General features: G+C 30.1%; 1 protein-coding gene across 8 annotated transcripts in view; it reads left to right on the top strand.

Annotated features, from left to right (window-relative positions):
* Positions 1–24,611, top strand: part of Nckx30C (solute carrier family 24 member Nckx30C) — a 544,602-nt gene that overhangs the window by 317,351 nt on the left and 202,640 nt on the right. For 5 of the 8 annotated variants that reach the window (XM_075293614.1, XM_075293615.1, XM_075293617.1 and 2 more), the window contains one exon: positions 23,541–23,766. In XM_075293614.1, coding sequence (XP_075149729.1) covers positions 23,541–23,766 — 226 coding nt within the window. The remainder of the gene's footprint in view (positions 1–23,540; positions 23,767–24,611) is intronic. The other 3 variants (XM_075293619.1, XM_075293620.1, XM_075293621.1) reach the window with 3 other exon arrangements.

Here is a 24,611-nt window from a genome sequence, read left to right as displayed (position 1 = left end):
TAAAATTTTAACAAAATTTTCCATAGAAATAAAATTTTGACAACATTTTCTATAGAAATAAAATGTTGTTTCCTATAGAAATAAAATTTTGACAAAATTTACTATAGAAAAAATAAATTCTAACAAAATTTTCTATAGAAATAAAATTCTTAAAAAAACATTCAAAAGAAATAAAATTTTGACAAATTGCCTACTGAAATAAAATTTTGCAAGCTCTATATAGAAATACAATTTCATATATTTTCTATTGAAATAAAATTTTGACAAAATCTTCTATAGAAATAAAAAATTCTAACAAAATTTTCTACAGAAAAAGAAATTAAAAGTTTTATTTCTAAAGAAATTAAATTTTGACAACATTTTCTATAGAAATAAAATTTTGACAAAATTTTCTACAGAAAAAATAAATTCTAACAAAATTTTCTATAAATTCAATTTGAAACATTTCTTTCGAATAAAACAACATTTTTCTATACTAACCACAAAAATTTGATCAGCAACTTCAATAATTTTTTTTTTAATTTAGTTGATTTTTGGTACAATTTTTTTTTTCAAATTTTGGTAGTTTTTTTGGCACGTATGGCAACCCTGGTTTCAAACCAATATTTCGATGTATGTTAGGATGGGAGCATATCCTATGGTGGAAAGTATAGAAATATTGTATTATTAAAACATCGTAAAAATGTCTACTTCATTAAAATCTTTGAAGAAAATTACATATTTCCTTTGATTTCGTATATTTAGAAAATAATGTCACAAAGGTGCACACTTTTTCCCAGTTAATTGAAGGTATCAATTTTATTCCGATTTATGCGAAATTAAGAATATCGATTTTTTCTCTTATAACAAATATCGGATATTCTATATAGGGGTCAATATTTGGAAAAACAGAATTCAAATTAATTTTAAATACATAAAAACTACGCCTAGTAATGAACCATACGTTCCGTTTTCTTAAAATTCTCCATCTTCTTTTCACAAAACTTAACTTCTCCCAAACAAACATACCACTTTGTAATTTATTTGACCACCATATTTTCTTATTTATTACGAATCCTCAAATTTAACGAATTAAGTGTACGTACATCTTTATTTTTCCAACTATGTGACTTGAAAAATTCCATTTAGTTTGAAATCCTTGTTATACTAGCAAATATATTCCCTGCAAGAAGAAACAATAGAAATGAATGTTAGATAGAAATAGAACCATAGAAATGAATGTTAGATATACGATTTTATATGAATGTAATTGAAAACGTTCCACTCGAAATTCCAACTACTTAGTAATGGAGTTAGCAAAAAAAAATGTGTTCGTGACTTTTTTAAAGGTTTGGTGTGAGCCAAAGGATATTGTAGAAACTGAATACAGATGTAACAATAGACTAATGTCCTATAGATTTTTTAAAAGGTTTTTCCATAAGAGGTGTTATTTGGAATCATTAGCCATCGCTTTTCAAGTAGCGATTGTAAAAATTGATTTTTCGACCTTCCAACTTTTCTAAAAAATCAGAAAAAGTGATTTTGTGACCTTTTTAAATGAACACGACCTATCGGCCTTTCCAGTTTTTTGGAAAATTGGAAAAATTGATATTTCGCATTTTACTATTTTTTTTTTTAATTTTTATACCCTGCGCTACCCTGTGGAACAGGCTATTCTAAGTTAGTGCATATTTTGGCAAAACCCAGAAGGAGACGAGATGGACATATAGTGTCTTTGGCAAAAATGCTCAGACTGGGCTCCTGACTCGATATAGTCATTTTTGTAATCAAAGTCTAGATCGAAGTTTTAGTCCAATCGACTTCAAATTTGGCACAAGTATGTGTTTTGGCTCAGAATAGAACCGATATATCCATGTCTGTGTGCCGGCTAATGCCCTGTGGTGAAACACAATGTTCGTACAAAACAAGTAAGAAAAATGTAAAGTCGGGCGGGACCGACTATATTATACCCTGCACCACTTTGTAGATCTAAATTTTCGATACAATATCACATCCGTTAAATGTGTTGGGGGCTATATATAAAGGTTTGTCCCAAATTAAATAGACTCAAAATTTAAGTCGGCTAATGCACTAGGGTGGAACACAATATTAGTAAAAAAAAATATGGGAAACATTTAAATCTGAAGCAATTTTAAGGAAGCTTCGCAAAAGTTTATTTATGATTTATCGCTCGATATATATGTAAAGGGTGATTTGTTAAGAGCTTGATAACTTTTTTTTAAAAAAAAACGCATAAAATTTGCAAAATCTCATCGGTTCTTTATTTGAAACGTTAGATTGGTCCATGACATTTACTTTTTGAAGATAATTTCATTTAAATGTTGACCGCGGCTGCGTCTTAGGTGGTCCATTCGGAAAGTCCAATTTTGGGCAACTTTTTCGAGCATTTCGGCCGGAATAGCCCGAATTTCTTCGGAAATGTTGTCTTCCAAAGCTGGAATAGTTGCTGGCTTATTTCTGTAGACTTTAGACTTGACGTAGCCCCACAAAAAATAGTCTAAAGGCGTCAAATCGCATGATCTTGGTGGCCAACTTACCGGTCCATTTCTTGAGATGAATTGTTCTCCGAAGTTTTCCCTCAAAATGGCCATAGAATCGCGAGCTGTGTGGCATGTAGCGCCATCTTGTTGAAACCACATGTCAACCAAGTTCAGTTCTTCCATTTTTGGCAACAAAAAGTTTGTTAGCATCGAACGATAGCGATCGCCATTCACCGTAACGTTGCGTCCAACAGCATCTTTGAAAAAATACGGTCCAATGATTCCACCAGCGTACAAACCACACCAAACAGTGCATTTTTCGGGATGCATGGGCAGTTCTTGAACGGCTTCTGGTTGCTCTTCACTCCAAATGCGGCAATTTTGCTTATTTACGTAGCCATTCAACCAGAAATGAGCCTCATCGCTGAACAAAATTTGTCGATAAACAAGCGGATTTTCTGCCAACTTTTCTAGGGCCCATTCACTGAAAATTCGACGTTGTGGCAGATCGTTCGTCTATTCATGATGAAATGTCAAAGCATACTGAGCATCTTTCTCTTTGACACCATGTCTGAAATCCCACGTGATCTGTCAAATACTAATGCATGAAAATCCTAACCTCAAAAGAATCACCCTTTAGTATAAATGTCTAAATTACAAAAAAAAAAAGATTGGTTCGGTCGGAGCAGGAATTGAACCCACGACCCTTTGCATGCAAGGCAGACAAGCTAACCACTGCTCCACGTGGCCAACAAATGTATGTTTATTTTAAATAATGTTATGTTTTCATGTGCTCGTGGGCGCTGCAAACTATGCTATAAAAAATGTAACTTTTATAATAATTGTCTACTGGTGACTATAACAGCTACGTAGCCCAGTGGATAGTGTGTAGGCTTACAAACTGTATGGTTCTCGGTTCGATTCTCCGTCCGGGCGAAAGGTAAAATTTTAAAAATTTAAAATTGAATAATTTCTTCAACATTATTTGTATTACAGACAAAGGTACCAAGAACTAAAAATTTCGTGGAAGTGAAAATTATGTTAGGGAATGAGCACAATCTTCTTTGGGGAAAATTCTTCCAAGCATATAATATTTTTGGGCTCAAAATGCTTCCAAACATATAATATGTTCACATAAAACAAACATATTAATGTTTCAGCAGTATCCAATAATATATGTGCTTCCTGCAAAATATGTTTGGAACATATGTTAGAGAAGCGATTTTTTTTGAGGGTGTATATCTAAACCTGAACGGATTTCAACCACATTTGGCACGCATAGCTACAATGCTAATTCTACTCCCTGTGCAAAATTTCAACTAAATCGGAGCTAAAAATTGGCCTCTGTGGTCATATGAGTGTAAATCGGGCGAAAGCTATATATGGGAGCTATATCTAAATCTGAACCGATTTCAACCAAAATTGGCACGCATAGCTACAATGCTAATTCTACTCTCTGTGCAAAATTTCAATTAAATCGGAGTAAAAGATTGGCCACTGTGTTCATATGAGTGTAAATCGGGCGAACGATATATATGGGAGCTATATCTAAATCAGAATCGATTCCAACCAAATTTGGCACGCATGACTATATTTCTAATTGTACTTCTAGTGCCGAATTTCAACCAAATTGGGCCAAAACTCTGGCTTCTGGGGCCATATAAGTCCATATCGGGCGACAAATATATATGGAAGCTATATCTAAATCTGAACCGATTGCAATCAAATTTGGCACACATGACTATACTACCAATTGTGCTCCTTCTGCAAAATTTCAAGCTCATCGGGATAAAACTCTGGCTTCTGGGTGCATATAAGTGCATATCGGGCGAAAGATATATATGGGAGCTATATCTAAATCTGAATCGATTTCAACTAAATTTGGCACGCATAGCTACAACGCTAAATCTACTGCCTTTGCAAAATTTCAACCAAATTGGGCCAAAACTCTGGCTTTTAGGACCATATTAGTCCATATCGGGCGAAAGATATATATGGGAGCTATATCTAAATCTGAACCGATTTCAATCAAATTTTGCATACTTGACTATATGACTGAGTGTTATGTTTGTACAAAATTTCAAGAAAATCGCTATAAAACTCTGGCTTCTGGGGCCATATAAGTCCATATCGGGCGAAAGATATATATATGGGAGCTATATCTAAATATGAACCGATTTCAATCAAATTTTGCACACTTGACTATACGACTAAGTGTTATGTTTGTACAAAATTTCGAGCATATCGGTATAAAACTCTGGCTGCTGGGTCCATATAGGTGCATATCGGGCGAAAGATATATATGGGAGCTATATCTAAATCTGAACCGATTTCTTCCAAAATCAATAGGGTTCTATTCTGACCCAAATTAGTAACATGTGCCAAATTTGAAGGCGATTGGACTTGCGACCTAGACTTTGATCACAAAAATGTGTTCACAGACAGACGGACGGACGGACAGACGGACATGGTTATATCGACTCAGGAGCCCACTCTGAGCATTTTTGCCAAAGACACCATGTGTCTATCTCGTCTCCTTCTGGGTGTTGCAAACATATGCATTAACTTATAATACCCTGTTCCACAGTGTGGCGCAGGGTATAAAAAGACAACTTCATATGATAAATGACAGTCGTTATATGTATATAGCCTAACGACTTGTATTTTTTTTTTTTTTTTTTTGGTTACAACAATTACTCTGAATGTTCGACATGGCTCATGAGTTTCCATCAATTGATTGAGTTCAATATACAATCAAGCTTACATTCGGTCATGTACACACAAAGCCACACAAAAGCACACACACACGCCCTCGCATAATGTAGTGTGTATTGCTTGAGGTCTTAAATGCAAACACAAAGTTCATATAACTGCATGGAAATATTATGACAAACTGTGACATATTGCATGTCATAAGAATTTTTTCTGTTGCCTACCTTAGGGCGTCATAAAGTTTCAAAAGCATTGACTTTTATACTACCTAGCATAGTTGTTTATATTTTAACATGGAATTGGGAATAAATGAAAAAAAAAAACTAACCAAAAGTTCATATGTCTACAATTAAGTTAAAAACAGTTTTATTTAATGGCTCTCTTAATTATTACTCAAGAGAAATTTTATATTTTGAACACTTAAACGATTTAAATTTAAACATTTTTCTTTAAATTCCTTGTAAAATCAAACTTTTAGTTTTTAAGAAAAATTTTCATATATATATATTTTGTTGTTTGTTTTTCAGCCTTTTAAAAACAAACTAAACTTTCTATTTGCCTAATATATCCTCTTGGTCAAACCTATTGATTTATGTTCAAATTTTTATTTGCTCTTCCCTTGCTATATAGTAGATTGGCTCTCTGTGTGAGTTTGTATGTATGTATATGTGAGTTTGTGTTGATTCCAGTAAGGTAATAGTATTTGTCGAATTTTCCTTATTTTTGTAAAGTGAAACTAATTGGCTTTCTAAACAGTTAACATTGTTTGGTGATATTGAATTACATAAAAATTTATTGCATACAATGCAATTGGTCTGTCCCTTGTCATTAGTTTTCTGTTCTATTGCATATTTCCCAAAAGTGATTTTATAGAGTTTGCGTTTTGTGGGAACTTCAATGTGATTATTGTAGTACAACATCATCAAAATATTATTAAAATAGATAGAGATGCATATTCAACAAACAAAATTAAAAGAAATCATATTCCTGGGAGATCCATAATTTTTCCGATTTTTTTTTTAATATTATTTGAATTCTATGAGCATATATTTTAGCAGAATAATATAATTTGTAGCATTTCCAAAGGCTATTTGATATCAAAAGGCTACTTAAGCAATTCCTCAGATTTATGAGGATGTAAATTGTGACCTTAATAATAAATTTTAGGGCTTAATCACGAAATTAAATGATTACAGTAATTTGTAATATATTTCTGTTTAATTTGGAAATATTAATTTGGTAATATTTTTTGGTTTTGTCTCAATCACTAAATGGATCCAAAGAAAACCAAGTAATGAAATTTTAAAGTCGGGTGGCATCGACTTTAATATACCCTGCACCACTTTGTAGATCGTTGGGTTCTATATAAAGGGTGATTCTTTTGAGGTTAGGATTTTCATGCATTAGTATTTGACAGATCACGTGGGATTTCAGACATGGTGTCAAAGAGAAAGATGCTCAGTATGCTTTGACATTTCATCATGAATAGACTTACTAACGAGCCACAACGTCGAATTTTCAGTGAATGGGCCCTAGAAAAGTTGGCAGAAAATCCGCTTTTTTATCGACAAATTTTGTTCAGCGATGAGGCTCATTTCTGGTTGAATGGCTACGTAAATAAGCAAAATTGCCGCATTTGGAGTGAAGAGCAACCAGAAGCCGTTCAAGAACTGCCCATGCATCCCGAAAAATGCACTGTTTGGTGTGGTTTGTACGCTGGTGGAATCATTGGACCGTATTTTTTCAAAGATGCTGTTGGACGCAACGTTACGGTGAATGGCGATCGCTATCGTTCGATGCTAACAAACTTTTTGTTGCCAAAAATGAAAGAACTGAACTTGGTTGACATGTGGTTTCAACAAGATGGCGCTACATGAAACACAGCTCGCGATTCAATGGCCATTTTGAGGGAAAACTTCGGAGAACAATTCATCTCAAGAAATGGACCGGTAAGTTGGCCACCAAGATCATGCGATTTGACGCCTTTAGACTATTTTTTGTGGGGCTACGTCAAGTCTAAAGTCTACAGAAATAAGCCAGCAACTATTCCAGCTTTGGAAGACAACATTTCCGAAGAAATTCGGGCTATTCCGGCCGAAATGCTCGAAAAAGTTGCCCAAAATTGGACTTTCCGAATGGACCACCTAAGACGCAGCCGCGGTCAACATTTAAATGAAATTATCTTCAAAAAGTAAATGTCATGGACCAATCTAACGCTTCAAATAAAGAACCGATGAGATTTTGCAAATTTTATGCGTTTTTTTTTTTTTTAAAAAGTTATCAAGCTCTTAACAAATCACCCTTTATATAAAGAATTGTGTTTCCATATACATTTATTTAAAGCTGATCCGGTCGTAATAAAATTTATTAGATTTCCACAAAATCTATATACTTAAAATTTAAGCCGTTTAATGCCCTTGGGATCGAACACAATGTTAGTGAAAAATATGGAAAACATATAAATCTTAAGCTAAGTTTAGGCAACTTGGCAAAAAAAAAGCGTCGCCAAAAAAGTAGTGAACATATTTTTTTTGGATCCGGAAGTGGTGCAAAATTGACGCAGAAGTGATGAATTTACCATAGGCTTGCCATAGGACGGATGTCCACTAATTCAATAACCGTTGCACTGAATGTGCATCACTTCTTAAGGTGTGATGCGGATCCAGTGTTTTGGATATGAATTAATAAATTTTGTGATATTTTGACGAATAAATAATTTTGAAAATTGTTTATGATTTTTAATGCGCTACAAAACTTGCCTGGAACGTTTGGCATCAGTATTTTCAAAAATTCCCAATTTTTCTAGAAAGGATCTAGCATTTTTTTTTTTTGCAAAATTTAAATAATTTGCACTATTTTATTAATTCATAATCTGTTTTTAGCCTATTTGAAATAATAAAATTTTAAATGTCCCATTAAAAATATGAAAAACGCGAGTTATAGAAACTTGATTCAAATGAACTTCCTGTGCAGTTACAATAAAGAACATCTTTGGGAGGATATTTTTGGTAGTGCTTTTAAAGTTGTGCCTTTAGAAGAACTTCCAAATTTTATTTGTTGGGATATATTAGAAACATAGGAAAATTTAAGTCATTCTTACAAGTTTTCGTCTTAGCAGTGGTGATTTTATAAGGAATACGTGGGTATTTTAGCCATTTTTGCCCAAACCGAAAAAAACATATATATATGGCAGCTATATCTAAATCTGAACCGATTTCAACCAAATTTGACATGCATAGATCCAATATTAATTCTACTCCCTGGGCAAAATTTCACGTAGATCGGAGTACAAATTTAACCTCTGTGGTCATATGAGGGTAAATCGGGCGAAAGGTATATATAGGAGCTATATCTAAATCTGAACCGATTTCAACCAAAATAGGCATGTATATCGAGAACTTTAATTCTACTCCCTTTGCAAAGTTTCAAGTAAATCGGGGTAAAGCTTTGGTCTCTATGTTATATGAGTGTAAATCGGGCAAAAGATATATATGGGAGCTATATCTAAATCTGAACCGATTTCAATAATATTTATCACAATTGACTACACTACTAATTGTATTCCTTGTGTAAAATTTCAACCAAATTGAGCTAAAACTTTGGCTTTTGGGGACATATAAGTTCATAGGGGGCGAAGGATATACATGGGAGCTATATCTAAATATGAACCGATTTTAATAAAATTTAGCACACTTGAGCTATATCTAAATCTGAACCGATTTCCTCCAAAATCACTTGGGTTCTATTCTGATTCAAGATACATACTTGTACTAAATTTGAAGTCGATCAAACTAAAACTGTGACCTAGACTTTAACCACAAAAATGTGTTAACAGACAGACGGACTGACAGACGGATGGCTAGATCGACTCTGGAGCTCAATTGCCACAGTTTATAACATTCTACCAAAATTGGTATATTTTTTACTGTTTGATAGATTGGTAGAATTCTTGATGTTTTGGTAGATTTTGCAAAACATTTATCTCCAAATTCAATTTTCTATAGAAATGATATTTCGATAAATTTGTCTATAGAAACAACATTTTGACAAAATTTTCATAGAAATAAAATTTTGACAAAATTTTCTCTAGAAAAAAAATTTGGAGAAAATTTTCTATAGAAAAAAAATTGAGAAAATTTTTAGAAAGAAATAGATCGACTCTGGAGCACGATTGCAACAGTTATTAACATTCTACCAAAAATGGTATATTTTTTACTGTTTGGTAGATTGGTAGAATTCTTTATGTTTTGGTAGATTTTGCAAAATATTTTTCTCCAACTTCAATTTTCTATAGAAATAAAATTTTGGTAAATTTTTCTATAGAAACAAAATTTTGACAAAATTTTCATAGAAATAAAATTTTGACAAAATTTTCTCTAGAAAAAAAAATTTTAAGAAAATTTTCTATAGAAAAAAAAATGAAGAAAAATTTCTATAGAAATAAAATTTTGACAAAATTTTCTATAGCAATAAAACTTACATATTTTTCTATAGAAATAAAATTTTGACAAAATTTTCTATAGAAATAAAATTTTGACAAAATTTTCTATAGAAATAAAATTTTGACAAAATTTTATATATAATTTTCATAGAAATAAAATTTTGAGAAGTTTTTCTATAGAAATAAAATTTTGATAAAATGTTCTATAGAAAACAAAAATTGATAAAATTTTCTATAGAAATAAAATTTTGATAAAATTTTTATAGAAATAAAATTTTGAGAAAATTTTTTTATTGAAATAAAATTTTGAAAAAATTTTACATAGATATAAAATTTTGACAACATTTTCATAGAAAGAAAAAATTCACAAAATTTCCTATAGAAATAAAATTGTGACTAATTTTTCTATAGAAATAAAATTTTGAAAAAAATTCCATAGAAATAAAATTTTGAGAAGTTTTTCTATAGAAATAAAATTTTGACAACATTTTCATAGAAATAAAATTTTGACAAAATTTTACATAGAAATAAAATTTTGAGAAAATGTAAAATTTTGAGAAAATTTTCATAGAGATACAATTTCGACAAAATTTTCTATAAAAAAAAATTGACAAAATTTTCTATAAAAAAAAATGTGACAAAATTTTCTATAGCAAAAATATTGACAATTTTTTCTTAAGAAATAAAATTTTGAGAAAATGTTCTATAGGATTAAAATTTTGAGGAAATTTTTTATAATTCTGTATGATTACAAATTTTAATTTTCGTATTATTAAAGTCCTTAATGTATAAGTAGTCCCCTTTTTGTAGAAGTTGCCTTGTTGGTGCAAGCTAAAATCGTTAAAATATATAACCAGTAAGGAAAGTCTAAAGTCGGGCGGGGCCGACTATATTATACCCTGCACCACTTTGTAGATCTAAATTTTCGATCCCATATCACATCCGTCAAATGTGTTGGGGGCTATATATAAAGGTTTGTCCCAAATACATACATTTAAATATCACTCGATCTGGAAGAATTTGATAGACTTCTACAAAATCTATAGACTCAAAATTTAATTCGGCTAATGCACTAGGGTGGAACACAATGTTAGTAAAAAAAATGGGAAACGTTTAAATCTGAAGCAATTTTAAGGAAACTTCGAAAAAGTTTATTTATGATTTATCGCTCGATATATATGTTTTAGAAGTTTAGGAAAATTAGAGTCATTTTTACAACTTTTCGACTAAGCAGTGGCGATTTTACAAGGAAAATGTTGGTATTATGACCATTTTTGTCGAAATCAGAAAAACATATATATGGGAGCTATATCTAAATCTGAACCGATTTCAATTAAATTTAGCACGCATAGCTACAATGCTAATTCTACTCCCTGTGCAAAATTTCAACTAAATCGGAGTTAAAAATTGGCCTCTGTGGTCATATGAGTGTAAATCGGGCGAAAGCTTTATATGGGAGATATATCCAAATCTGAACCGATTTCAAGCAAATTTGGCACGCATAGTTACAACGCTAATTCTACTCCCTATGCAAAATTTCAACTAAATCGGAGCAAAAAATTGGCCTCTGTGGGCAAATGAGTGTAAATCGGGCGAAAGCTATATATGGGAGCTATATCTAAATCTGAACCGATTTTGCTGATATTTTGCAAGTTTTTCGAGACTCGTAAAATATTCGGATGTACGGAATTTGAGGAAGATCGGTTGATATACACGCCAATTATGACCAGATCGGTGAAAAATATATATAGCAGCTATATCTAAATCTAAACCGATTTTTTCCAAAATCAATAGGGATCGTCTTTGAGCCGAAACAGGACCCTATACCAAATTTTAGGACAATCGGACTAAAACTGCGAGCTGTACTTTGCACACAAAAATACATCAACAGACGGACATCGCTAAATCGACTCAGAATTTAATTCTAAGCCGATCCGTATACTAAAAGGTTGGTCTATGATTACTCCTTCTTGGCGTTACATACAAATGCACAAACTTATTATACCCTGTACCACAGTAGTGGTGAAGGGTATAAAAATTCGACACATTTACAAAATTGTCAAGGGATTATTCATTTATTGGAAGAAACTTTTTGTTTCATACTTACCACAAACGTTTAAATAAGATTTTTTTAATTTGGTAGATTGTTGTAAAAATTTCTTAAAATTTTTATTTCTATTTTAAAATAGAAATAAAAATAAAAATTTGGCAAAATTTTACATAGAAACTAAATTTTGACAAAATTTGGTGTTTTGGTAAATTTTGCAATTTTTCTCCACCTTAAATTTTTTATAGAAACAAAATTTTCATAGAAATAAAATTTTGACAAAATTTTCATAAAAGTAAAATTTTGATAAAATTTTCTATAGAAATAAAATGTTGACAAAATTATATATAGAAATAAATTTTTGAGAAGTATTTCATAAAAATTAAATTTTTGAGGAAATTTTTTGATAATTCTTTATCTTTAAAAAAATTTAATTTTCGTATTTTTTATTACCATCAAAGTCCTTTACGTGTAAGTAGTCCCTTTTTGTAGAAGTAACCTTGTTGGTGCAAGCTAAAATCGTTAAAATATACAAAAATTCGACACATTTACAAAATTGTCAAGCGATCATTCATTTATTGGAAGAAAAAAATTTTTTTTTTCTACTTATATTTCTTGTTAGCCTGATACCGAAAACAGGCAATTGACGTCCAAATGCATTATATCTAATTAAACAATTAATTTTCTTTTCAATGGCTCTATTAACCATGTTCCTTAATCTATATCTGTCCATAAAGCTCGAAAAATAATTGTATAATAAGTTTTTTTTTTCTACTTTAAACAAATGTGTAAAAATGATTTTTTTAATGTGGTAGATTGTGGTAATTTATTTTTTTAAATTTTGGTAGATTGTTTTTGGCACGAGTGGCAACTGTGGTCTGAAGCCGCCCCTGGCCATTTTTGCCAAAGACATCATAGACACGTGATCGCCTCCTTCTAAATTTTGCAAACATTTGCACTAACTTAAAATGGACCGAATAGTCTAAGTGAGCCTGAAACTTAATCGGGCTGCCACTTTAACTTAAAACACCCTTTACCACAATATGGCACAGGGTAGAAATACTTTCCTCTGGATCGAAAGTTTTGACAAACAAACTTCGTTTTAGGTATTTTCGTTTAAAGTATTTTCCTCAAGAGCAAATTTATGATATGCGTTGAAACAGTCGTCTTGGGAGCCACGGTGGTGCAATGGTTGGCATGCCCGCCTTGCAACAAGGTCGTGCGTTCGATTCCTGCTTCTTCCGAACACCAACAAAGTTTTTCAGCGGTGGATTATCCCTCCTCAGTAATGCTGGTGACATTTCTGAGGGTTTCAAAGCTTCTCTAAGTGGTTTCACTGCAATGTGGAACGCCGTTCGGACTCGGCTATAAAAAGGAGGTCCCTTGTCATTGAGCTTAACATGGAATCGGGCAGCACTCAGTGATAAGAGAGAAGTTCACCAATGTGGTATCACAATGGACTGAATAGTCTAAGTGAGCCTGATAGATTGGGCTGCCACCTAACCTAACCTAACAGTCGTCTAATCTTTGTTATTACTTTCACCCCCATTTTCAGGAAGCTCCGTTAGTGCTACGTTAGCTAACGAACTTTTAAACCGTACTATGGACATGTCTGCCATAATGTCTATATATTCCATATGCCAGTTAGGAACTTAACTGCTAAAAATTTTCATTTAAAGTTAACCGGGGAGAAGATATTTCGATTTTACTTTCTGTTAACTGGGAGTTAAACTCTAACGGAGATACATAAGAATGGCCGTCAAAAACAAAAAACAAACATTTTGTACCATCAACATATAATATTGCTAAAAGTTTCTTCCTCCGAAAAGAAAACTTATCTTTCACTGTAGATTCATCCAATCAATTCTTAATTAAAAGTATTTAAAAATGAATCAGTCAGGTCAATTAAAAACTTTATTTTTTTTTAATTTTATTTTAAAAATTTAATTGATTTCTATAATTTAGGTAATAGAGTTTTAGTTTTGATAAAAAAATCAAACAATAAATCAATTATATTTTTTTCTAAATAAGTTTGCAATATTTTATTGCCAATGCCCAATTTTGGGCTACCCTTCAAAAAAAAATTCTCAATAATAACAATACTCAGTTCTATAAAAAAAGGGGTTTAATATAATCGTGTATTTCTTTTTTAACTTTTGGTTAAAGAATTACTTATAATACATAATAATATATATTTTTGTATACATTTATAATTTAATCTGAATTTTTTTAATATTATATAAAAGTTTATAAAATTTCGCTTATATTAGAATATCATTCCTAGATTTCATTCATCCTAAAATCAAAAACCCAAATAAATATATTTTTAATTTCACATGCAAATACATATATAAAATAGCTTTCATTTCATACATTTTAACAAAAATAAAAAACATATAGTAACTTAAATAAAATAATTACTATAAAGCATTTTCATATAATATAAAATTAAATAAAATTACATTCTTACATTTATAATTTAAATAAATATATAAAATAAAGGCAGTTCTATAAAAAGTTTTCATATAATCGTGTATTTCTTTTTAACTTTTAGTTTAATATTTACTAAAAATCCATAATTATATATTTTTTGTAATAATTTCTATATATTTTTTATTTAATCTTAATTATAAATTTTTATATAATTTTTTTATTAAAAGTTTTTCTATTTTTTCAAGCTTGAGAAAAAACTTTTATTTGAAAATAAAGATCAAAAAATACTAAACAACATCATTTTTTATATTTCATAAAAGTTAGTAAAATTTCGCTTTAATTTAAGCTTAAGTAAATTAAAGCGAAATTTTACTAACTTTTATGAAATATAAAAAAAAATATGTTGTTTGGTGTTTTTTCGATCTTTATTTTCAAATAAAAGTTTTTGTGTTTTTTCTCTAGCTCGAAAAAACAGAAAAACTTTTAATAAAAAAATTATATAAAAATTTATAATTAAGATTAAATAAAAAATATATAGAAATTATTACAATCGTTCCTCGATTTCATTCATTTTAAAATCAAAAACCCAAATAAGTATCATAAAAATTTTTCATTTCATATGCAAACAAATGTATAAAATAGCTTTCATTTCATAAATTTAAAGAAATATAAAAGAAAACATAATAATTTAAATAAAGTAATTTCTAGAAAGCATTTTCATATAATATAAAATTAAAATTAAAAAAATTTATAATTTGAATAAATATATAAAATAAAGGCAGTATATATAAGAAAGTTTCATATAATCGTGTATTTCTTTTTTACATTTTAGTTTGATATTTACTAAAAATATTTAATAATAAATTTTTTTGTAATAATTTCTATAAATTTTTAATTTAGTCTTAATTATAAATTTTTATATATTTTTGTATTAAAAGTTTTTCTGTTTTTTCGAGCTTGAGAAAAAACAGAAAAACTTTTATTTGAAAATAAAGATCGTAAAAATACCAAACAACATATTTTTTTTTTATATTTCATAAAAGCTAGTAAAATTTCGCTTTAATTTTACTTACTTTTATGATATATAAAAAATATATGTTGTTTGGTATTTTTCGATCTATATTTTCAAATAAAAGTTTTTGTGTTTGTTCTCAAGCTCGAAAAACAGAAAAACTTTAATTATAAAAAAATTATATAAAAATTTATAATTAAGATTAAATAAAAAATATAAATATATAGAAATTATTATTTTTTTTGTATTTCATTTTGAAAAAAAAGTTTTTGTGTTTTTTCTCAAGCTCGAAAAAAAACAGAAAAACTTTTAATAAAAAACTTATAAAAAAATTTATAATTAAGATTAAATAGAAAATGTAGGTCGAAAACCTTTATTGTTAGTACCCTTCTCATTTAATATCATAATTTATTATGGTTTTAAATTATTTAATAAAATAAAGTAAAATAAAAAATATATAGAAATTATTACAATCGTTCCTCGATTTCATTCATTTTAAAATCAAAAGCTCTATTAAGTACCATAAAAATTTTTCATTTCACATGCAAACACATACATAAAATAGTTTTCATTTCATAAATTTAAACAAATATAAAAAACAAATTTTTATAGTAACATAAATAAAGTAATTACTAGAAAGCATTTTTTTATAATATAAAATTTAAAAACAAAAACTTATATCTAATACGTTCTTACATATATAATTAAAAAAAAAATATAAAATAAAGACAGTTCTATAAGAAGATTTAATATAATTGTGTATTTCTTTTTTAATTTTTTTATTTAATAATTACTAAAAATACATAATTATATAATTTTTGTAATAATCTCTCTAAATATAGTTTTCATTTCATCTAAATTATACATTCTTATATATATTTGTGTTATATTTGATAAAAGTTAATAAAATTTCGCTTTTATGTACACAAAAAAAATATCATCAAATTTTTCCAATTTTTTAAAATTTTAATTGAATTTTAAAAAAAATATATTCAATTGAAAATTTAATGGGTTCAACATATTTTCTAATTGAAACAAATCTCAATCACAAAAATTAATGATATAAATTAATTTTTTAATTGACTTATGTAATTGATAGTATCATTTCTATAATTGTATATATTTCCATTAAAAATTAGTTGGATCAAATAATTTCATGATTGAAAACAAAAAAAAAATATTTTTTCTGGGCAAGCTTACCATTCCTCGAATTCATTCATTCTAACATCAAGAACCAAAAAAAATTATAATTTTTTCAGTACCAAAATTTTTCATTTCACCTGCAAACACATACATAAAATAGTTTTCATTTCATAAGTTTAAACACAGAAAAAATATTATTGGTTCAAAAAAATTTTTTTATTTGAAACAAAATTCAATCAAAAACATTATTAGTATAATTTTTTTTTTGTTAATTAACTTATGTAATTGATACTAACATTTCTGTAATTGAAGACAAATTGGTTCAAATAATTTCATGATTAAAAACAAAAAATATTTTTTTCTTTTTAAGTATACCGTTCCCCGATTTCATTCATTCTAAAATAAAAAAAAACCAAATATGGATCATTAAAATTTTTCATTTCACCTGCAAACACATACATAAAATAGCTTTCATTTCATAAATTTTAACAAATGTCAAATAAAAAAATGTATAGTAATATATAAATAAAGTAATTACTAGAAAGCATTTTCATATAATATTAAATTTAAAAAAAAATCATATATTTAATACGTTCTTATATTTATAATTTAAATACAAATATATAAAATAAAGGCTTCTTTAAGTTCTGTTAAAAAAAATCTTTATTTATAAAGCTTTTTTCCTAACTAAACAACTGGAATTCTCTTCTTTACAGAAAAGCTTGAAGGCAAAAGTACGTTTGTACGCTCGCTAGCTATATATTTTTCACTAGAGCTTGTATGGTTTTATGAGACTATTTGGTTTTCTTTACAATATCATTGTGAAATAATTTAAGATTTTCCTTATTTTTAATCTTTAGTAAAAAAAAAACCATGAAATATTTTATTTTGCTTGTTGGTTTTTATTTTTCTTGTTTTTTCCAACTTTCCTTGTTTTTTCTCCCCTAAGGAAAATAAAATTTATTTATTTTTTTTTTGTTTTCATTTTCTTGGATTTTCTACCCTAAAAAATAAACAAAATACCAAACAAAACAAAAATGTTAAATAGATGAAATGAAAGAAATGAAATCTTTTAAAACAAAAATACAACAAAAACTTCCCACTGCGCTTTTATATTAAAAAAAAAAAACTTTTATCTTAACAAGAAACAAAAATATTTTTATGAAAACTATTTTCTCTATATATACTATCAACAAAAAAATATATATATTTACGTGTATTGTTTTTAGTTTATTATAATTTTCCTAAAAACATATTTCCATTTTTAGTTATTTCTAAAAGGCTTTTTTATGTGTGTATGTGTGTTTTTTTTTATAATTTTCTTTGGTTGTAAAGAAAATGTATTTTATTTTTTTTTTTTATTTTAAATTGAATTTAAATGTGAATTTATTTGAAATGTTTTTTTGTTTTTAAGTTTTGTTGTCTTTTGTATTCTCCCTGCCCCCTTTCCCAATATTTCATATTCCTTTTTTTCTATGTTATGTGGTTTGTGGTGGTTCTTTCCATTTTTCAATGAAAAAACGAAATGCAAAAAGTTATATGTATATGCCTGAGTTTCTGGGGGTTTCATAACAATCACCATGGAAAAGCTTTCATACAACTATCACCAACTAGTTCCACTCTCAATGCTTTTGTGTTACCGATTTTGTTTGTGTGAAAGACAAATACTCACAAAAAAAAAACAAAAATATTTTTCTTTGCAAAATGATCAAGCAGTGTGCATAGTTTTCTAGTTTGGCATAATTACAAATAAATTTTTGCAACCACTTCTAAACGAGAAAAAAACCAACAAAAAAAATCCCATTCCAAAAAAGAAAACCAAAACAAAATGTAATGCTTTATTTGTTCACTCACTGAAAACTACTACAACAAATCTGCAAAGCTTTCAAAAAAACAAACTCAATTCAATTTAAGTTTTTTTTTTTTCGAATATTGTTTTTTTTTTTTGTGTAAATATATTTTATTATTTAATATTATTATCGATTTATTAAGTTTTTAATTATTTTGGTTTATAAAAATACAATAATAATTTTTCATTTTAATAAATATAATTGGCGAATGTAATATTTAATTTAAATTTAAATATGCTTAAGGGTATTGGGGAAAAAATGAAAACTGTGTATTGGCCTAAAAGTATACTATAAAAAAATTTAAATAAAAAATGCTTGGCTGATTATAAGCTTTAATTTTGGATTGCCAAAAAAATACATAGCAATGCCACTTAACTAACAGTCACAAATACACAATTTTCATTGTTTCCTAAGAAACAAGTTTATAAAAATTTATGATATTTTTGAACAAAAAAAATAGTATTTTTTATAACAAAAAGAAATGGAAAATTGTTGCTTCCCATTTTTAATAGTGGTCGTTGTGGTGATCATTAATGATTATCAGGTTTCAATAATATATATATATTTTTTATACCCTCCACCATAGGATGGGGGTATATTAACTTTGTCATTCCGTTTGTAACACATCGAAATATTGCTCTAAGACCCCATAAAGTATATATATTCTGGGTCGTGGTGAAATTCTGAGTCGATCTGAGCATGTCCGTCCGTCCGTCCGTCCGTCCGTCCGTCTGTTGAAATCACGCTAACTTCCGAACGAAACAAGCTATCGACTTGAAACTTGGCACAAGTAGTTGTTATTGATGTAGGTCGGATGGTATTGTAAATGGGCCATATCGGTCCACTTTTACGTATAGCCCCCATATAAACGGACCCCCAAATTTGGCTTGCGAGGCCTCTAAGAGAAGCAAATTTCATCCGATCCGGCTGACATTTGGTACATGGTGTTAGTATATGGTCTCTAACAACCATGCAAAAATTGGTCCACATCGGTCCATAATTATATATAGCCCCCATATAAGCCGATCCCCCGATTTGGCTTGCGAGACCTCTAAGAGAAGCAAATTTCATCCGATCCGGCTCAAATTTGGTACATGGTGTTACTATATGGTCTCTAACAACCATGCAAAAATTGGTCCACATCGGTCCATAATTATATATAGGCCCCATATAAACCGATCCCCCGATTTGGCTTGCGAGGCCTCTAAGAGAAGCAAATTTCATCCGATCCGGCTGAAATTTGGTACATGGTGTTAGTATATGGTCTCTAACAACCATGCAAAAATTGGTCCACATCGGTCAATAATTATATATAGCCCCCATATAAACCGATCACCAGATGTGACCTCCGGAGCCTCTTGGAAGACCAAAATTCATCTGATTCAGTTGAAATTTGGTACGTGGTGTTAATATATGGCCTCAAACTCCCATGCAAAAATTGGTCGATATCGGTCCATAATTATATATAGGCCCCATATGAATCGATCCCCAGATTTGACCTCCGGAGCCCCTAGGAAGAGCAAACTTCATCCGATTCGGTTGAAATTTGGTACGTGGTGTTAATATATGGTATCCAACAACCATGCAGGAATTGGTTCATATCAGTCCATAATTATATATAGCTCCCATATAAGCCGATCCCCAGATTTGACCTCCGATGCCTTTTGGAGAAGCAAAATTCATCCGATCTGCTTGAAATTTGGTACGTGGTGGTAGTATATGATATTTAACAACCATGCCAAAAGTGGTCCATATCAGTCCATAATCATACATAGCCCCATATAAACCGATCCCGAGATTTGGTTTTGGAGCCTTTTGGAGGAGCAAATTTCATCCGAGTGAGTTGAAATTTGATACATTGTGCTAGTATATGGTCGTTAACAACCATGCCTAACTAGGTCCATATCGGTCTATAGTTATATATGGCCCTCAGATAAATCGATCCCCAGTCACACAAAAATTGGTCCATATCAAGTTCATAATTGTATATAGCCCCATATAAGCGACCCCCATATTTCAATGCTGGATACCTTGCCACCGGTATCCATGGTGGAGGGTACATAAGATTCGGCCTGGCCGAACTTACGGCCGTATATACTTGTTATTGTTCCTTTTTTTCTGACCACATATTGTTTCGGATACGTACTTGGTGGTATTTGACAAGCCAGTGTTCTCTTCCCTTCACTACTTGCGCTCTGAGAGAAAGACAGTGTATGTACTATATTCGACAGCGAATTGCAAACATGCAGTCAAAAGTTATTCGATGCAGACCTCTAGTCTCTACTAACCATACGGGAGCCACCGTGGTGCAATGGTTGTTGATTGGTCGGATGGTTATTGATGTAGGTCGGATGGGCCATATCGGACCACTTTTACGTATAGCGCCCATATAAACCGCCGCTCAGATTTGGCTTGCGGAGCCTCTTGGAGGAGCAAAATTCATACGATCTGGTTGAAATTTGGTACATGGTGTTAGTATATGGTCTCCAATAATCATGCAAAAATTGGTTCACATCGGCCCATAATTATATATAGCCCCCATATAAACCGATCCCTAGATTTGGCTTGCGGAGCCTCTAAGAGAAGCAAATTTCATCCCATTCGGCAGCAATTTGGTACATGGTGTTAGTATATGACGTATAATAACCATGCAAAAATTGGTTCACATCAGTCCATAATTGTATATAGCCCCCATATAAACCGAACCCCCGATTTTGTTGCGGAGCCTCTAAGAGAAGCAAGTTTCATCCGATCCGACTGAAATTTGGTTCATGGTGTTAGTATATGGTATCTAATAACCATGCAAAAATTGGTCCACATCAGTCCATAATTATATATAGCCCCCATATAAACCGATCACCAGATTTGACCTCCGTAGTCCCTTGCAAGAGCAAAGTTTACCCGATCCGGTTGAAATTTGGTACGTGGTTTTAGTATATGGTATCCAACAACCATGCAGGAATTGGTTCATATCAGTCCATAATTATATATAACCCCATATAAACCGATCCCCGGATTTCACCTCCGGTGCCTTTTGGAGAAGCAAAATTCATCCGATCAGGTTGAAATTTGGTACGTGGTGGTAGTATATGATATTTAACAACCATGCCAAAAGTGGTTCACATCAGTCCATAATTGTATATAGCCCCCATATAAACCGATTTTGTTGCGGAGCCTCTAAGAGAAGCAAATTTCATCCGATTCGGCTGTTAGTATATGGTCTCTAACAAGTACAAAAATTGGTCCACATCGGTCAATAATTATATATAACCCCCATATAAACCGATCCCCAGATTTGACATCCGTGGCCCATTGGAAGAGCAAAGTTCACCGGTTGAATTTTGGTACTATATGGCCGCTAACAACCATGCCAAAATTGGTACATATCGGTCTATAGTTATATATAGCCGATCCCCAAAAATAATCTACCAAAATTTTATTGCTATAGAAAATTTTGTCAAAATTGTATGTTATTACTATACAAAATTTTATTTCTATAGAACATTTTGTCAAAATTTTTTTTCTATAGAACATTTTGTCAAAATTTTATTTCTATAAAAAATTTTATTTCTATAGAAAATTTTGTCAAAATTTTATTTCTATAGAAAATTTTGTCAAAATTTTATTTCTCTAGAAAATTTTGTCAAAATTTTATTTCTCTAGAAAATTTTGTCAAAATTTTATTTCTCTAGAAAATTTCGTCAAAATTTTATTTCTCTAGAAAATTTTGTCAAAATTTTATTTCGATTGTGGATGACAGAATTTAATGTTTCTGTGCAATCCATGGTGGAGGGTACATAAGATTCGGCCTGGCCAGACTTAAGGCCGTATATACTTGTTCCTCTTCATATATTTGAAGATATGATAGGACCCCTTCCCGAACACAATTATTCCATTTTGGGCGATACTTTAAAAATGTCGAGCGTAGAAATATCCCCTGCCCTCCTCGGCCAACCAAGTGAAATTAAATGAAAAATTGAACTAAAATATTTTTGTAAACTCACTTTGTAAAAGTCGGAAAGCCTACTATATTAAAAATAAAGGCTTTCCAATTTTTACGTTCTTTCTTCATTTAAAGTAAAACACAACAGATTTTTTTGCCCTAGAGGTCTTTCTTTTCCATGTTAAGTTCAATTACAAGGGACCTCCTTTTTATAGCCGAGTCGGATCGGCTTTCCACATTGTATTGCAACAACTTAGAGAAGCTATGAAACCCTCACAAATGTCACCACCATTACTGAGGTGGCATGATTCAACGCTGAAAAACTTTTTGGTGTTCGGTAGAAGCAGGAATTGCACCCACGACCTTGTGTATGCAAGGCGGGCATGCTAACCATTGATTTCTTAGGAAAATTACATACGAAAATTATTCTGTGAATCATTTTTCGTATAACTTAGAAAAAAAAAAGTTGGTGGGATACCTTCATTAGGACCATACAAAAAAATATATTTCAAAAATTTTAGAAAAATCGGGTGATAATACAACCTATAGAAATAGATCTAACTCATTTCCATCAAAAGCATAAATAATAGAAAATCGGTTAAAACAAAAAGTCCAAAAACGATGGAATTGATATGTGTACCTGTTTTAACGTATTAAACTCACAGGTTTTACTGATAATATTCGGCTTTTATAGATTCCTTATAAAAATTTTTAACTCAAACTCCGTCAAAGTCCGCCAATGCCCTTCAACCTCTGATCACCACTTTCGTCAAACTATTTTTTTTTATAAAATCAATTGAATTTAATTATAAAAATCATATACAAAATTTCCAATTTTTAACTCAAACTCCGTCAAAGTCCGCCAATGATCTTCAATCTCTGATCACCACTTTCGTCAACCTATGTTTTTTTTTGTATGAAATTAATTAAATTTAATTATAAAAATCATATACAAAATGTCCAATTTTTGTTAAAAAAAATACATATTTTTTTTGTGAAATTTTTATAAACTTGATATTCTTTTAAATATATTTCTTTAGTAAAATTTCTGTTTCTTGTTCTTATCAAATAATATCGAATAATCATTAAAAAATAAGAACTAAATATTTAATAACAAAATCTATTTTTTTCTCTCTTCTTTTTTGCCTACATCTCTTTCTTCTCTTCTCTTTATCCCTTCTCTTTATAATCCTCTAACATTTTGTGTCTGTGTAAAACTCATGTTTAACGATATCACTAAAACTCCGCTTCATGCTCATTTTATATATTTGTCTCTGTCTATGTGTGCGTGTGTGTGTGTGTGTATTAATGTTATGTGTTGTACTCCCTTTGTGCGTATGTCTAATTCATATTCATAATTTTTTACATTCATATATGTGTTTCATTTTTTACGTTTTCCCCTCTCTCTCTATTTTTGTCTCTCTCTCTCGCTCTCTCTCCGTCTTTTTCTTTATCCCTATGTGTCTCCCCTTAAAAAAGGGCAATGCCGCCAATTCTTCGGAAACCTCAATGGCCACACAGCCTGGTGGTTCGGTGACATCGAGAGCTGCATCGGAGACTCGTTCAGGTCCTCCTGGTTCGAGTAGTGGTGCTGGCACTACAGGTAATAGCAGTGGTGGAAATGCAAATACTACACAGACTGGTGCAAAATTTCGTCATGGCCTATTGCAGCTTATGATTCACACAATAGATCCGCTACATGATGGTGAGTTCATGATGTTTCCATACTAATGTTGCACTATCCCTCTCACAAAACACAGACACACCTACACAAACACACATATACACCATTCACAATCCAATACATTATCTTTCTCAAACTCATTTCCAATAAACATTTTAAGTCATTTTCTACCTTAACCTTTGTGACTCAAGAAATCTCTCCTCTACTCTCCTCTCTCTCCTTATTATACTATCTCCTATGATTTTTTTGATTTTCTCAACCATAAACCCTTCAGTCTCTCACTCACCCCAATTGATCCTATTCCACTCCAAAAACTCATATATTGTTTTCAAAACCAAAACAATTGAAAATATAAAATTTTCATATATCTTATTCCGTAATTTTTTTAAAATATAATTAGCAATCAAATAAAACAAAGAAAAGAGCTTTTTCTCCTATTCTAAATGCTTTTCAAAACAAAACTAAACCCCAAAAAATTAACTTTGTTTAAGCTTTTTCTACCTCAAAACAAAAAAAAAACAAATCGAATATAAAAATTCATGCTTACAATCGAATTAATTTGACTTTATACAAAATTTAAATGAAGCTTTTAGTGTAAATGTTATAATTTGCTTTATTTTGAGTTTGAGTTCGTTGCAAAAATATTAACAACAATTGGTTAGTTGATATATAAGTTAAACACTAATTATACACAATTGCTTGTTAAATGTGTTCAATTTTGTAAAACAAAAAAAAAGATCGAAAAAAAAAACAAAAAAATTATATTTTATATATAGGGTGATTAACAAAATAAAGCTATAACTAATACCAAAAAGGAAACTTTAAGGGTTGTTAGTTCACAAAGGAAAAAACATTCAAAAAGTTTA

The sequence above is a fragment of the Haematobia irritans genome, chromosome 2 (genome assembly GCF_050003625.1).
Source record: "Haematobia irritans isolate KBUSLIRL chromosome 2, ASM5000362v1, whole genome shotgun sequence".
NCBI lineage: Eukaryota > Metazoa > Arthropoda > Insecta > Diptera > Muscidae > Haematobia > Haematobia irritans.
The sequence above is the reverse complement of the archived record's forward strand: the minus strand, read 5'-3'. Positions and strand labels throughout refer to the sequence as shown.